Here is a 17500-nt window from a genome sequence, read left to right as displayed (position 1 = left end):
CAATTGTTAGTAGTTCCTATCTTGTCTCATCGCAACAACTCCCGTACGGGCTTGGGAGAGCCGAAGGTCGAAACACAACCCAACCATTGTGCGTCCTCCGAAACACAACCCAACTAAGCCGCACTGCTTCTTAACACAGCGTGCATCCAACCCGGAAGCCAGCCGCACCAATGTGTCGGAGGAAACACAGTGCACCTGGCGACCTGGTTAGCGTGCACTGCGCCCGGCGCCCGGCCCGCCACAGGAGTCGCTAGTGCGCAATGAGACAAGGATATCCCTACCGGACAAACCATTCCTAACCCGGATGACGCTAGGCCAATTGCGCGTCGCCCCAGAGGTCAGTGTCAGAGAAACCGGCCCCTTGAGTCCCACCAGAGACCATAATTAATGTTGGTATTAGCACACCGTTCCCACGTTCTCGAAGAATGGTCGCGTGGGCATAAAGTATCCAGACTCCAGTACGATGGGAGGCAGCATGAAGAGGAAGAAGACATTGTAGCTGAGCACAGCAGGGGGCTCCTCGTGGACAGAGTGCATGATGGCCCCTACGATCAGCCCAATACTGATCAGGAGACATGACTCTGGGACCCAGAAGGTAATCTTGTGGTACACATGGAAACCTGTGAGAGAAAGAGGTTGAAGGTCAGATACTGTACATGACAGATACACTATATATACAAACGTATGGGGACACCCCTTCAAATGAATGGATTCGGCTATTTCAGCAACATCCGTTGCTGACAGGTGTATAAAATCGAGCACACAGTCATACAATCTCCATAGACAAACACTGGTGGTAGAATGGCTTTACTGAAGAGATCAGTGACATTCAACGTGGCACCGTCATAGGATGCCACCTTTCCAACAAGTCAGTTCATAAAATTTCTGTCCTGCTAGAGCTGCCCCTGTCAACGGTAAGTGCTGTTATTGTAAAGTGGAAACGTCTAGGAGCAACAGTGGCTCAGCCGTGAAGTGGTAGGCCACACAAGCTCACAGAGTGGGACCGCCAAGTGCTGAATCGTCTATCCTCGGTTGCAACACTCACTAGCAAGTTCTAATCTGCCTCTGGAAGCAACGTCAGCACAATAACTGTTCATCGGGAGCTTCATGAAATGGGATTCCATGGCCGAGCAGCCGCACACAAACCTATGATCACCATGCACAATGCCAAGCGTCAGCTGGAGTGGTACGAAGCTCATCACCATTGGACTCTGGAGCAGTGGAAACGCGTTCTCTGGCGCAATCAATCACGCTTCACCATCTAACAGTCTGACGGACGAATCTGGGTTTGGTGGATGCCAGGAGAACGCTACCAGTCCGAATGCATAGTGCCAACTGTAAAGTTTGGTGGAAGAGGAATAATGTTCTGGGGCTGTGTTTCTTGGTTTGGGCTAGGCCCCTTGGTTCCAGTGAAGGGAAATCTTAACGTTACAGTATACAGTGCCATTCTGGACAATTCTGTGCTTCCAACTTTGTGGCAACAGTTTGGGGAAGGCCCTTTGCTGTTTCAGCATGACAATGCCCCCGTCCACAAAGCGAGGACCATATAGAAATGGTATGTCGACATCGGTGTGAAAGAACTTGACTCGCCTGCACAGAGCCCTGACCTCAACCCCATCGAACACCTTTGGGATGAATTGGAACGCTGACTGCGAGCCAGGCCTAATCACCCAACATCGGTGCCTAACCTCACTAATGCTCTTGTGGCTGAATGGAAGAAAGTCCCTGCAGCAATGTTCCAACCTCTAGTGGAAAGCCTTCCATATTAATGCCTATGATTTTGGACTGAGATGTTCAACGAGCAGGTGTCCATATACTTTTGGTCATATAGTGTATATGCCAGGCTCTAGAACACCCTGTGGTCTTTATGGGCCTACACATGAGACAAACATAGATGGGTAAGGAGGAGGTTTACATTTAAGCAATAAGGCACGAGGGTGTGTGGTATATGGCCAATGTACCATGGCCAAGAGGTGTTCTTATGTAACACGCAACGCGGAGTGCCTGGATACAGCCCTTAGTCGTGGTATATTGGCCATATCACACAAACCCCCGAAGTGCCTTATTGCTATTATAAACTGGTTACCAATGTAATTAGAGCAGTAAAAATACATGTTTTGTCATACCCGTAGTATATGATATAACACGGCTGTCAGCCAATCAGCATTCAGGGCTCAAACCACCAGTCTATATGTACACATATAGCATGTGGTACTTTGTCCTCTGTAACTCAAGAGTTGTTGATAGAGCATGGCGCTTGCAACGCCAAGATAGTGGACTCGATTCCCAGGACTACCCATACCTAAAGAAAGTAGAGCATGGTGCTTGCAATGCCAGGATAGTGGACTCGATTCCCAGGACTACCCATACCTAAAGAAAGTAGAGCATGGTGCTTGCAACGCCAGGATAGTGGACTCGATTCCCAGGACTACCCATACCTAAAGAAAGTAGAGCATGGTGCTTGCAACGCCAGGATAGTGGACTCGATTCCCAGGACTACCCATACCTAAAGAAAGTAGAGCATGGTGCTTGCAACGCCAGGATATTGGACTCGATTCCCAGGACTACCCATACCTAAAGAAAGTATGCATGCATAACTGTAAGTTGCTTTGGATAAAAGCGTCTGTTAAATGGAATATATTACATTATATTATATTATGAATGGTATACATGGCATGGGATATAGCTCACTGTCTCCTCTAGAGGTTATGGTAAGTTTTGAATTTCCCCCTCAAATGGTTAAGGTTAGGATAGATATATGAACCCTAGATCTGTGTCAAAGGGCAACTTCTACTACTGGCAATATGTTTTTCATTCCCATCAGCAAGGGTGTAGGAGCCGGGGGAACAGTGAGAACTGTTCACTAAGGTTACGGCTAGTGTTAGCTTTAGAATAAGACTTAGGGTAAGGGTCAAGGTTCGGGTTAGGGTTAAGTCTAGTGTTAGAATAAGGGTTAAGATTAGGGCTAGAGCTAGAGCTATGGTTAGTAGATAGTTGAAATGTTACTGACAATCTATAGAGAACCTACAGATGGACTATGCACATAAAGTGTTACTGTAATTGTTGTTGGCAATGACAAAGTTTAAGTATAAAGTGTATGAATGTTAGAATGAACATGAACAACTATAGGCTTTCTCCTGGCTAGTAGCTATTCAGTTAGCTTTATATTTACAGTTGAGTTATTTTTGAGCTGTGTCAGGTTTTTTCTAACTTGCTAAAGCTGGGTAGTTCTGGCTGTGTGAAAAACTCATAGTGAATGCTTTGAAACCATGAATACATGCTTGCTAGTACAGAATTACTTGCACAATCACTTCCTAGGGGAAGATCTTAATTTCATACTCCTTGCGTACTCTCTCTTCGTAGCCTTCTCAAAACCCATTGGAGGAGGTCAGAGGGGAGGGATTTCTGGCTTTCTCATCCAATGGGTTTTGAGAAGGAGATGAGGAGAGAGGATGCTTAGAGTATGAAATGGAGATCTTCCCTTAGTCTTCATCATGGATATACCACTAGTCAAGCTTTTCATACCGCATCCCCCAGCATCCGCACACACCGCTCCCACCCACTACTGCAAGAACCCACCCTCAGTCCCGCAATGTTATTGTAGGTGTATGTGACACAGCTCACTTGCCAGCCATGGTCCCAGCAATATCAAAATGCACAAAAATAAACATAGAAATAGGTAGCATTCCCAGAAATTCTCACAAGGCCCAATATATTAAGCTATCAGTATTACCTGCTATATCAGCCAATAGTCTAGACGTAGTTTGAAGAGAGCAGACACTCTCGAGCTCCCTTTTAGAAGGATGATTTTCAGACAGAGACAAATAAATGTGTAATCAATCTATTTATTAAATAAAAAAGGTGCAATGCTCGTTCACCATGGTAGCATATGCGCGCATTGGGCCTTTTCCTTTTCAATGATGAATAAATATCAATATTTATTTACAGACACTGTAGTAAACTATAATCTATTCATGTTTAAGTTAATTTCCTTGGAAAGATAACTGCCATGTGATTCTCCGCCCATGCATAGGCAGCCTACTCTATTTCATTCAGACCATACACATACTAGGCACACTTGATCTCACACCCTCAACTAAGAGAGGAGAGGTAATCTACTGAACATGAAGCAGCAAATTCTGAGTGTGTGAATAATGATACAAAGTGGTACATTTAATAACAACAGGTAGGCTAGGCTAACGCATACAAAGCTAACAGAGACAAAGTGCATCATACCGGCACCATAAGACCGCACTCATCCAACTCTATAAGGCCATAAGCAAACAAGAAAATGCTCACCCAGAAGCGGCCCTCCTAGTGGTCGGGGACTTTAATGCAGGCGAACTTAAATAAGTTTAACCAAAGTTTAACCAGCATATCACATGTGAGGGAAAAAAACTCTAGACAACCTTCACTCAATACACAGAGATGCATACAAAGCTCTCCACCGCCCTCCATTTGGCAAATCTGACCATAATTCTGTCCTCCTGATTCCTGCTTACAAGCAAAAACTAAAGCAGGAAGTACCAGTGAATCGTTCAATACGGAAGTGGTCAGATGACGCGGATGCTACACTACAGAACTGTTTTGCTAGCACAGACTGGACTCTGTTCCGGGATTCATTCAACGGCATTGAGGAGTATACCACCTCAGTCATTGGCTTTATCAATAAGTGCATCGACGACGTCGTCCCCACAGTGACTGTACGTGCATATCCCAACCAGAAGCCATGGATTACAGGCAACATCCGCATTGAGCTAAATGTTAGAGCTGACGCTTTCAAAGAGTGGGACACTAATCCAAACACCTATAAGAAATACCGCTATGCCCTCAGATGAACCATCAAACATGGAAAGCATCAATACAGGATTAAGACTGAATCCGACTACACCGGCTCTGATGCTCGTCGGATGTGCAATGCAATAAAATGCAAATGAATTACTTAAAAATCATACAATGTGATTTTCTGTATTTTTGTTTTAGATTCTGTCTCTCACAGTTGAAGTGTACCTATGATACAAATTACAGAACTCTACATGCTTTGAAAGTAGGAAAACCTGCAAAATCGGCAGTGTATCAAATACTTGTTCTCCCCACTGTATATCTTGAAACTTCATCGCTGACATGCAAAACATTTTGGCAATATGTCAACAATGGACTAATGAAACAAATACCAAAAGATAGCTTTGGGGTGGAACTGTCCTTTAAGTCTCGTGGGTCTGTTGCTTGTGTTAACTTCATGCAAGGAAGAGGCACCCATGATTATATATTTCTGCATTATTGTGTAGTGGAGGTTGATTCATTTCCGTTAGACCTTTCACATGTCTACCTTTGTTTTTTTATTTAAATATTTTTAAACAACCTGACATAGGGGAACTGAGAAAAATACTAGTAAATGAATCATACAGTAGCAGAGAAAGAGTACACAATGGATGTTTAATCCAATATATAACAGTCACACTGGTATTCCATCCAGTATGAAAGGCTAGGGCCCCAAGACTGATTGGACTGTACCAGTGTAAGTACCTCTCTGCAAGGTCCCCATTAGCCCTGTAAATGTGCCCAATTGTAAGTTAATAATTGTCTGTATCCTTTTCTTAAAATTCACTAGAAAAAAACATGGGATCTGCATGCCAGCCGAACCACATAACAAAATGTGTCCCTCCTAATGTCTGAGTCAACCCTAAAGTATGCCCTTGCCCATCAGGAATGTCACACCTTACCACGAAACTGAGGTGACTTGAAGATTGAACGGCAAAATACCTTACCTCGTATTATTTCTGACTGAGTTGTTTGTCCATGGTTGTTTACTTTGCTTACCAATCTTGGCGAATGACGCGAGCAGCACCCAAAGCGTGACCTCAAACGGCACCTGTATACGGGCATAATCCATTGTGAAGACCGGGAGATTCGAGTTCTCCGCGTCGGGAAACGCTTGTGGACCCCCCGCTGGCTTGACAGGGGGTAGGACGGTCACGGAACCAGGGGGTTTGGGTGGAATCTCCGTGTATGATCCACATGGTAGACTAAGGATAACCAATCCGATGGTTAAAAAGTTAACTGCCAGTTTCATCTGGCTAAATCCTCCCATAGTACTCATACAACCAATATATTTAAAACCTACTTGATTGAGAATTGATAAGCAGCTTTGAGCTATAAGAAGTCTACAGAAGTCGGATAGGTGGCTGAGCCCCTCACGCACGCACTCACTCCATCCAAGGCTACGGAGTCAAAAGCCCGAGAACGGCGGTGGCACTTCATGAACTCCAAACTTCACCAAATGTCATTATTTATTATAAAGTCAAGAGTGCAATCCACAATAAAACAATTATACAATATACTATACTTCTATGCTTTAAATCAACACTGTATGATAGAACACATTCCAGTCTGCCAAACAAAGTGTTTCTCCCAAACGGACTATTTTTGTGATGACAGCCCTTGACGACTACCTATCTGCTACCTGCACCTGTGGCGCGTGAACGCACATTCCGATAGGGGCTGGGCGCGGCCCGGAACAGTTCTGATTGGAGCAGCCCTCAGGAAAATTACAAAAGACCGCCTGATTGTCTTTCGGTCACTGAAGTTTCGGTAGGCCTATAGGCTATTCAATGGGCACTTTTCTTTTCCTCATAGTTTCGGGACCTGGGTTTCAAGTTTCAACTGTACAGCCGCTAAACAAAGGAATGGAACAATATAAACCAAATGAAAAAAATCTCCAAGAGGGCCTCACAACCTCAGCTGTAGCCTGGAGTGGAAGGACTTAACTGGGTATGCCTTTTTCAGGCTGATATTCATATTGGCCATATTAAGCTCTTATTAGCCTACAAATCATTGTTTTGATTTGAAAATAGCACTTACAGCTATCTAAACAAAAAATGTAGACATTTATTGTCTGTTCACATATATTTTAAGGATATTTATACAGACATTTTTATAAAACCTGTGTAAACTGTATTTATAATTATATGGCAATATTTTAGATTGACAATAATTAGCTATTTAATAATTAGCTACAATAATAATAATAGGACCATTTTCACCCCATTTTGGAACTTCGGGGGTTTATGACATAGTCCCTCTAGTAATTTAATGGTCACCCTATCATAAACCATGTCAAAAATGTAAAGAATTGCAGGAGATTAGCTGTAAAACTGCACATTTTACTCACTGCCTCACAGCAATATGTGTAGAACTGCAATGCATTTTCTTTAAAAATACAACATTTTCTCAGCTTCATGGCAAAATGTGTAGAATAGCATGAGATTAGCTATAAGCAGTGGAGGAAAAAACACCCAATTGTGATACTTGAGTAAAAGTATAGATACCTTAAAGTTACTCAAGCAAAAGTGAAAGTCAGCCAGTAAAATACTACTTGGGTAAAAGTCTAAAACTAGTTGGTTTTAAATATACTTAAATATAAAAAGTAAATGTAATTGCTAAAATATACTTAAGTATCAAAGTAAAAGTATAAATTATTTTTAAAATCCTAATATTAAGCAAAGCTTGTTTTTAAGGATAGCCAGGGGCACTCTCCAACACTCAGACATTATTTACAAAAGATGTGTTTGTGTTTAGTGAGTCTGCAAGGCCAGAATCAGTAGGGATGACCAGGTATTATCTTGATAAGTGTGTGAATTTGATATTTTTTTCTGTCCTGCTAAGTGTTCAAAATGCAACAAGTACTTTTGGTTGCCAGGGAAAATGTATGGAATAAAATGTACAGAATTTTCTTTAGGAATGTAGTGAAATAAAAGTTGACAAAAATATAGATAGTAAATGAATGTACATATACCCCCAAAAACTTCTTAAGTAGTACTTTAAAGTATTTTTTACTTTAGTACTTTACATCACTGGCTATAAGACTGCAACTGTTTTTATTTGTGTAGAATGTGTAGAATTCTGTAGGCTTTCTCAGATCTTGCAGGGGTCGCGGTATGCCACTGCTACAAATGGGGGACAAGTGGGTAAAAATTTAAACCCGTGCATTTTTGTAGGACTGCGCATTGCCTGTGATATAATAGCAATAGCCAACATACACCACAAGATGGCTGTAGAATTGCAGATGTCATCTAGTGGGCAAAACACTAGTGATGCCCAGAAAGAGAAAACATCCCTTTCCCCCAGAAGTTTAATATTTGTCAATCATCAAATGTCGCCCGGAAAACAATAAAATTGCTACAAACGAATAAGCAACATATTTTTCATTTAATCTCATTTAGGCCTGTAGTAAATGTGGAATTTCCATCCAACCATTTCATGTAGTTTAATTACTTAACGCATGAAAAGTCTGATGGAAACAGGAAATGCCGGTTCAATTGTATGAATGGCAACAGGCATTTTGTTTATTCAACATGAGATAAATGGCGGTGGAAACGCATTTAAGCGCAAATATTGATATAATAACCATCATATCGAAGTACATCTGGAGTCATTCGATGATATGCTGTGTGGTCATCCCACTATGACTTGGGAAAGCATGCAGTTTATTAGGCTACAGATTAAATAAATGATGATGAACTTCAGAGGTGGTGAATGTGGAAGGCGGTGCTCCTTTCCAATGAATATCCAGGGTATTTTTCTGGTGACATGATGATCGATGCTTGGCTGCCGTTTGACAAATACAAATAATATTGCTCTTAGCCATAATAATCTCATACTGTTGGTACCCTAAACGCACTATATCTTAGAGTTGTTGGCTGGAGCGCATGTACCAAGACCAGAGTGGGCAAATGTTTCTGTGACTAAAACATCATTCGAGTTGAAAATGCGATGAAAACCATTGTAACTTGTATTTTTCATTCAGTACATGGGAATTTAAACGCAAAAGTGTTTTATGTGTACTACGTCATCACGCACAGCCTTTGATCGGAAATAAGTCCGTTTGATGGAAACATCTCTGGTGGGAAAATATGCATATTGTTTTATGCAGATTTTAGAATATTGACACGGAAATCTGTGGCAAATTGGATGGAAACCTAGTTTATGTCAGTCACAACATCACCATAATGTATTATGCACAAAACTGACTGCAGACGTTAAATCGAGAGCGTTAAATCGAAATGTGTCACTTGGAGCTTGGGCTAAGGCGAGTCCTGTACATAAACCCTGGACTGCAGGTGCTATGTATTGACTATTGGGCTTTGAAGCCACCGGTCGGCCATATTGGAACTTGCCAGAAGGCACAGTCCTCCATAGGAACGAATAGAATTCTACAGTATTTCAATTAAATATTTCAAGGACAAAATGACATGTATTTAAGTATTTTTGTTGTTGTAGCGGGGGCAGTCACATTAGTCATCTAAAAAAAAGTTATACTTTAAGGAAAATGTTTTCAGTCAAAAGTTTGGACACACCTACTCATTCAATGGATTTTCTTTATTTTTATTTTTTTCTACATTGTAGAATAATAGTAAAGGCATCAAAAAATATGAAATAACACACATGGAATAATGTAGTAACCAAAAAAGTGTTAAACAAATCAAAATTATTTTATATTTGAGATTCTTCAAAGTAGCCACCCTTTGACTTGATGACAGCTTTACATACTCTTGGCATTCTCTCAACCAGCTTCACGAGGTAGTCACCTGGAATACATTTCAATTAACAGGTGTGCCCTGTTAAAAGTTCATTTGTGGAATTTCTTTCCAATCAGTTGTGTTGTGACATGGTAGTGGTGGTATACAGAAGATGGCCCTATTTGGTAAAAGACCAAACTCCATTTTATGGCAACAACAGCTCAAATAAGCAAAGAGAAATGACAGTCCATCATTACTTTAAGACATAAGGGTCAGTCAATCTTGAAAATGTCAAGAACTTTGAAAGTTTCTTCAAGTGCAGTCGCAAAAACCATCAAGTGCTATGATGAAACTGGCACTCATGAGGACCGCCACAGGAAAGGAAGACTCAGAGTTATCTCTGCTGCGGAGGATAAATGTATTAGTTACCAGTCTCAGAAATTGTACCCCAAATAAATGCTTCACAGAGTTCAAGTAACAGACACATCTCAACATCAACAGTTCAGAGGAGACTGTGTGAATCAGGCCAACATGGTCGAATTGCTGCAAAGAAACCACTACTAAAGGACCCCATTAATAAGAAGAGACTTACTTGGGACAAGAGAAAAGCAGCCAACTAGTGCTCAGCATATGTGAGAAGTCCTTCAAGACTGTTGGAAATGTATTCCAGGGGAAGCTGTTTAAGAGAATGCAAAGAGTGTACAAAACTGTCATCAAGGCAAAGGGTGGCTACTTTGAATAATCTCAAATATACACTTTTTTTGGTTACCACATGATTCCATATGTGTTATTTCACAGCTTTGATGTCTTCACTATTATTCTACAGAAAATGTAGAAAATAGTAAAAATAAAGAAAAACCCATGAATGAGTTGGTGTGTCCAAACTTCTGACTGGTACTGTATAAATATATATTTTATGTTTAGTTAACATAATATAATTGAAAAGTATGCATTAAGGTGTCTGTGATATATTACATGTGGTAAAACACAAGGTTGGGCAGTGCCAAGATGGAGGCACGGCGGCATCAGCCTAGTGCCCCTTAAATACATCTAGTGTATATATAAATCATTGGTCATGTACGGCTGCAGACTCCGTCGATTCAAGGAGGAACTGAGATGAGCATCACTAGGCTATCAAATAAACAGCACACATAGACCTACCGTTTCAATAGGGAGCCGTTACCCGTCTCTTGAAGTAAGTCTATTTAAATGCATATGTTTTTATCTCTGAAATATAATATCTGTTTAGAAGAAAAGGATGGGTTTGCATAGGCGTATATTGACAACCCACAATAAACACTGCTGAGTTGAACCGCTATTCTGTGATGCCAAGTATAGAATTTCTGTTTGAATGACATGACAATCCCGTTGTACCCGAGTTTTCGCTTGTTTTGTGTTCGCTGTCTTTATAATGGGTTATGGGAATGTGTTAGACGTAACGGGACTGTTCATATAAACTGGCGCTGCCAACAACTGGTTCCCATTGAATGAAAGCAGGATAGCAGATTTCATCATGACGCAATCTGTGTTACTGTCGGAGCATCATAGCCAATAACACGCTCATTGAGACTAATATAATGATACTAATTGGATGATTGATTCACATACTAGCCTATATTTTTCCAATGATAGGTTATGTATTTTCTTCATGTCTGCATCCTATAGCCTATAGTCATAGACCGAAGGCGGTTTGTTGACGCCTCGATCAGTTTTACAAAGAACAGCATCACTTAGGCCTACATCAAGGGCAGTGGGTGGTTTTGCGTGTGTTTGTTAACTGTGGGCTATGTCACTGCATGGACAACACAGTCACACAAACAATTCGTGCATATATGTACAAAATGCATTTCAGCTAATTTCGTGCGTTTTCAGCAAATTTCGTGCGTTTTTGTGCGTTTTTGTGGCTTAATTCGTGAGAAAAAACACGAATTTATGTGCTTCTTAATTCGTGCGAAAAGACACCAATTTAACCAGTAGGCTACACACGAGCCTTTTCAACAACCATATAGACGCGATAGTTTATATGTAATTTTTGTTCTTAAACTCGATGTAGGATCAGGCAAAATCCCTTGAGTTATGCAGGTTTGGTCCTCGGTTGATTGCCATGTGTCCATATCGAGTGGTGTGGTCATGATGTCTAAGTCCGCTTGTCAACGGATGTGGAAAGCATAGTGCAACCTAGGAGTTTGGTTTCTAGTTTTGAGTCGGTTGATCCACTTCCATCTCTGACACGTGGAAACCGGAGGGGGGGAGGGGGGGGCTGCACTCCACACATATGCGCGTAGGCCGGAGGGGTCCAGGCGCGGCCGGCCAAAGTTGTGGGCCCCATGGTTGCCCACTTGTAGATTGACCCATTGGTTGGGTTAAAGAGTCGTCTGTCCGTAGGGTGGGGTTAGGGTTAGTTCCAGTTGGAGTTAGGGTTAGGGATAGTTAGTAGAATGGTTAAGGTTAGGGTAAGGTATAGTCACGTATATGGTTGTTGCAAAGGCTTGTGTGCCTACTGGTTAAATTCGTGTCTTTTCCCACGAATTAAGTAGCACATAAATTCGTGTATTTTCGAACGAATTGAACCACACAAAAACGCACGAAATCTGCTGAAATACATTTGGTACATATATGCGCGAATGTGAGGCTGGGCTGGCATGGACGACATGCTAAAAAACGCTGTGCTTCTAGAGAGCCTTAGCTTTGATCTGTTTGATCTTTTAGCTGTTTATTGTGTGAGTGTGTGTGTTCGTGTGGTGAGTGCAAACTGATTAAAGGCATTGATCTAAGCAGGGCAATGCTATCTCTGTCACTATCCAGGCATTAACATACACCCCAAGTCTTCTAAGCAATCATTTATAGCTTCAACATTATTGAATTATCCCTGACCAGTATAGTGTGTGTGTGTGTGTGTGTGTGTGTGTGTGTGTGTGTGTGTGTGTGTGTGTGTGTGTGTGTGTGTGTGTGTGTGTGTGTGTGTGTGTGTGTGTGTGTGTGTGTGTGTGTGTGTGTGTGTGTGTGTGTGTGTGTGTGTGTGTGTGTGTGTGTGTGTGTGTGTGTGTGTGTGTGTGAATCAGACTCAGATCAGCATAGTTATGAAGATAAAGGTCTTTCTCTTCCTCATCTTCATCATCCTCTTCCGCCTCCTCCTCTTCCTCATCATCCTTTTCCTCCTATCACTCATGTTTATTCTCTTCCTCCTCATCCTCTTCCTCCTCTTACTCATCATCCTCTTCTTCCTCCTGCTCCTCCTCCTCATAATTAAAGGTCACTTTCTCATGCTTTCTGACAGTGTGGGAGTACAGTTTCCTTGTTGTCAGGGTAACAAGAGCTTCTTTGTCCTGGGTTCCTTCCTGGTTGTGTGTCAGGTTTATATCCGAGTCCCCTGAGTGTGCTCTTGGTCTGAAAACAGCCATAAGGGGTGTATCTCAATAGTCTCAAGTCCCTCCTCTCTTTACATATCTCTCTTTACCAACACTGACTGATCTAAGACTGTGTGTTTCACATCAGTGCAGATGAAGGAAAGGATAGAAGGATAGTCATCTTTTTAGATTGGGATCTATGTACAACTGAACTCCTTAAAACCTCTTAGATGTAAAGTCCCCTGTTTAGGGGACCTTCATGGTTCTGGTATCGGTTCTAACTGACATTTTCGATTACATATCGATCTGTGGACACCGTAGATCGAAATGGCTTGCACTGAGCGTAAGCCCTGGTTCCCACAGACCCGGTAGTATTTCTGAGCCTGTGTTACCTAGGATGTGAAATCTAAAACCATCCGAAACTGTCCATCAACTCTTGGCTGAATCCTAAGTCACTGCCACTGACAAAGCACTGCAAACTATACACCGTAGTACAGCAGGAGGGAGTGGTTTCATCACTGTAGCACATTCAGAGACCCATTTATAGCCAGAAATATAAAACAATTCATAGATCTTTAAGAAAAAAACACTTTCTGTTGTCATAGACAGACAAGATGAATATGAGATGGAAGGTGTGAACGTCTCCCATCGCTGGGAGATGTTCACAACGCTGGGAGATGTTCACAACGCTGGGAGATGTTCACAACGATGGGAGATGTTCACAACGATGGGAGATGTTCACAACGATGGGAGATGTTCACAACGCTGGGAGATGTTCACAACGATGGGAGATGTTCACAACGCTGGGAGATGTTCACAACGCTGGGAGATGTTCACAACGATGGGAGATGTTCACAACGATGGGAGATGTTCACAACGATGGGAGATGTTCACAACAATGGGAGATGTTCACAACGCTGGGAGATGTTCACAACGATGGGAGATGTTCACACCGCTGGGAGATGTTCACAACGATGGGAGATGTTCACAACGCTGGGAGATGTTCACAACGCTGGGAGATGTTCACAACGCTGGGAGATGTTCACAACGATGGGAGATGTTCACAACGATGGGAGATGTTCACAACGCTGGGAGATGTTCACAACGATGGGAGATGTTCACAACGATGGGAGATGTTCACAAAGATGGGAGATGTTCACAACGATGAGAGATGTTCACAACGATGGGAGATGTTCACAACGATGGGAGATGTTCACAACGATGGGAGATGTTCACAACGCTGGGAGATGTTCACAACGATGGGAGATGTTCACAACGCTGGGAGATGTTCACAACGATGGGAGATGTCCACAACGCTGGGAGATGTTCACAACAATGGGAGATGTTCACAACACTGGGAGATGTTCACAATGATGGGAGATGTTCACAACGCTGGGAGATGTTCACAACGATGGGAGATGTTCACAACGCTGGGAGATGTTCACAATGCTGGGAGATGTTCACAACGATGGGAGATGTTCACAACGCTGGGAGATGTTCACAACGATGGGAGATGTTCACAACGCTGGGAGATGTTCACAACGATGGGAGCAGAAGTTTTGGTCAAGAGAGACCTTTAGAAATATGCTATTTTTCTCTCACACTAAACATACAAATATGTATTTTACAGTTATGAGGAAGGTAAAATTGTATAGTTAGTCGTTTTATAATTTGATTATACTATATTTAGAAAGCATATAAGTCGTTTCAAGCCTTATTCATACAGTTTTGTTGAATAGGAAATACACCATATCAAATATTTGATATTTTCACATTTGTATCATATTTGTACTGTGTACTTGAGCTTGTGTCGTCAAAAGTACATTTACATTTACATTTAAGTCATTTAGCAGACGCTCTTATCCAGAGCGACTTCCAAATTGGTGCATTCACCTTATGACATCCAGTGGAACAGCCACTTTACAATAGTGCATCTAAATATTTTAAGGGGGGTGAGAAGGATTACTTTATCCTATCCTAGGTATTCCTTAAAGAGGTGGGGTTTCAGTTGTCTCCGGAAGGTGGTGATTGACTCCGCTGTCCTGGCGTCGTGAGGGAGTTTGTTCCACCATTGGGGAGCCAGAGCAGCGAACAGTTTTGACTGGGCTGAGCGGGAACTGTACTTCCTCAGTGGTAGGGAGGCGAGCAGGCCAGAGGTGGATGAACGCAGTGCCCTTATTTGGGTGTAGGGCCTGATCAGAGCCTGGAGGTACTGAGGTGCCGTTCCCCTCACAGCTCCGTAGGCAAGCACCATGGTCTTGTAGCGGATGCGAGCTTCAACTGGAAGCCAGTGGAGAGAGCGGAGGAGCGGGGTGACGTGAGAGAACTTGGGAAGGTTGAACACTAGACGGGCTGCGGCGTTCTGGATGAGTTGTAGGGGTTTAATGGCACAGGCAGGGAGCCCAGCCAACAGCGAGTTGCAGTAATCCAGACGGGAGATGACAAGTGCCTGGATTAGGACCTGCGCCGCTTCCTGTGTGAGGCAGGGTCGTACTCTGCGGATGTTGTAGAGCATGAACCTACAGGAACGGGCCACCGCCTTGATGTTAGTTGAGAACGACAGGGTGTTGTCCAGGATCACGCCAAGGTTCTTAGCGCTCTGGGAGGAGGACACAATGGAGTTGTCAACCGTGATGGCGAGATCATGGAACGGGCAGTCCTTCCCCGGGAGGAAGTGAAAAAAAAAAAGTGACTACACCTCGGAAATGTATTTTTAAAAATATCAGAAAGGTGAGATTTGAACCTTCTTGGAGTATGCAGCATTACTAGTTATTGTTATGTGGATGATATTTATTTACATTTAGCTAGTTAAGAGCTAAAGGATGTAGGAGAGAGTGGGGTAGGTTAAGAGATTTTTGACTTTTAGCATCACTTCTTCAAGGGAAATGTATTCTTTCTAACAAATATATCTACGTATATTTCAGGATGTTGTGTATCCCAGTAAATCATCTAAATTCATCTAAACGTTACAGTTTTGAAAACATAGCTGGTCCAAAAAAAGTGGTCTCTTGGCACAGCTTACCTGGGTTTGGGGTAAGTTGAGTCATGGAACAGGGTAAGTCGCCTTTCTGTACTGAATGAAATATTATCACTACATTTTTAAAACCATGACTATCTTCATTACCTAAACACAATTCAACACAATCACAATCACTTTTTTGTCTTTTATACAGTAACAAACACTTTGTAATTTTGTATTTTTTTTAACATACAGTAGGCCAGGCCCTGTTGTTACCTCACATCCCAGCATTAATGTCTTGCATTACGCTTGGGAAGAAAACACTTCAATTTGCTCAACTTGTCATTGGCTCAACCATTTGCTCAACGTACCCCATGGTCATTGGCTCAACTTACCACAAGGCAAACTTTTAGAGTATATTGGCCCATGCAGCTACAATGATGCCCTTACATGCTAGGTTTAGGTCATCTTATTGAAGCTGATAGTGAATCCAAATGATGTATGGAACGCTCTTAAACTGATCTACTTTGGTTTAGACACTTGCATTATGAAACCTCTAACACAAATTAAATTGACTTGCTAAAAATATATATATATATTTTTTTACCTAACCACTTTTCCAATGTTGCTTCTTGCCTCACGGACTCCATGAAATTATGACCTCTTCCTAAATATTTGGCAAATTATTAATTTTGTGAATGGTTTCCTAGAAACAAGGGTGGCTCAACTTACCACACTTTCCCCTATAGGGTTGTTTGATGTTGAACCTCAGCTAGTACTTGATCAATGAAAATAATTGCTTGGTTCGGCCTGGGAGAGCAGAGTAGTCAGGACAGACTTTGGAACCATGTTTACCACCTACATTCTCCTACACATAGACAATACATCAGTTATATCAGAGTTCTATAGCTCCTACATATGTGTGTCAGATAGAGATTCCTAATCTCAAATGATACACTGCGCTACTGTTCACCACAAACACATAGGCCAATGAGGATGGAGGTTGGCCAGGGATACTGTAGGAGAGAGAAGGAGAAGAGAGGATAGGAGAGGGGAAAAAGAGAGGGGAGGGAGAGAGAGGAGGGGGGGAAAGAGAGGAGAGGAGAGGAGAGGAGAGGAGAGGAGAGGAGAGGAGAGGAGAGGAGAGGAGGGAGAGGAGAGGAGAGGAGAGGAGGAGAGGAGAGGAGAGAGGAGGGAAAAGGAGAGGAGGAGAGGGAAAAGGAGAGGGGAGGAGAAGAGAGGAGATGTGAGGGGGGAAAAGAGAGAGGAGAGGATAAGAGAGGAGAAGAGAGGAGAGAGAAGGTGAAGAGAGAAGATGAGAGGGAAAAAAGAGAGGGGACGAGAAGAGAGGTGAGGAGAGGAGAAGAGAGGAGTGGAGATGGAAAAAAGAGAGGGGAGGTGGAGAGAGGAGAGGAGAGGAGAAAAGAGAGGGGAGGTGGAGAGAGGAGAGGAGAGGAGAGGAGAAGAGAGGAGAGGAGAAGAGGGGAGACAAGAGGAAAGGTGAGGGGGAAAGATGGAGAGGAGAAGAGAGGAGAGGGAAAATGAGAGGGGAGGTTGAGAGAGGAGAGGAGAGGAGAAAAGAGGGGGGAGGTGGAGAGATGAGAGGAGAGGAGAAAAGAGAGGGGAGGTGGAGAGAGGAGAGGAGAGGAGAAAAGAGAGGGGAGGTGGAGAGAGGA

The 17500-nt window shown here is 42.6% G+C and overlaps 2 protein-coding genes across 7 annotated transcripts in view; one reads left to right on the top strand and one right to left on the bottom strand.

The window, feature by feature from the left end:
• The window catches only part of slc9a2 (solute carrier family 9 member 2), a 34435-nt gene extending 27958 nt beyond the window's left edge, over positions 1-6477 (bottom strand). Inside the window, exons 1-2 of the mRNA XM_046363734.1 lie at positions 5821-6477; positions 406-620 (exon numbers count right to left, since the gene is read on the bottom strand). Coding sequence (XP_046219690.1) covers positions 406-620; positions 5821-6100 — 495 coding nt within the window. The 5' untranslated portion in view covers positions 6101-6477. The remainder of the gene's footprint in view (positions 1-405; positions 621-5820) is intronic.
• A 4119-nt stretch (positions 6478-10596) lies between these two features.
• Positions 10597-17500, top strand: part of LOC124044194 (inositol polyphosphate-4-phosphatase type I A-like) — a 45777-nt gene continuing 38873 nt past the window's right edge. For 5 of the 6 annotated variants that reach the window (XM_046363729.1, XM_046363732.1, XM_046363731.1 and 2 more), the window contains exon 1: positions 10624-10713. The gene's annotated coding sequence lies outside the window, so the exon portion shown is untranslated. Of the gene's footprint in view, positions 10714-17500 lie in introns of all 6 variants that reach the window. The other variant, XM_046363728.1, reaches the window with a different exon arrangement.

This window comes from Oncorhynchus gorbuscha, linkage group LG09 (genome assembly GCF_021184085.1).
Source record: "Oncorhynchus gorbuscha isolate QuinsamMale2020 ecotype Even-year linkage group LG09, OgorEven_v1.0, whole genome shotgun sequence".
In the NCBI taxonomy this organism is placed as follows: Eukaryota; Metazoa; Chordata; class Actinopteri; order Salmoniformes; family Salmonidae; genus Oncorhynchus; species Oncorhynchus gorbuscha.
This window is presented reverse-complemented; position numbering and strand designations above follow the sequence as displayed.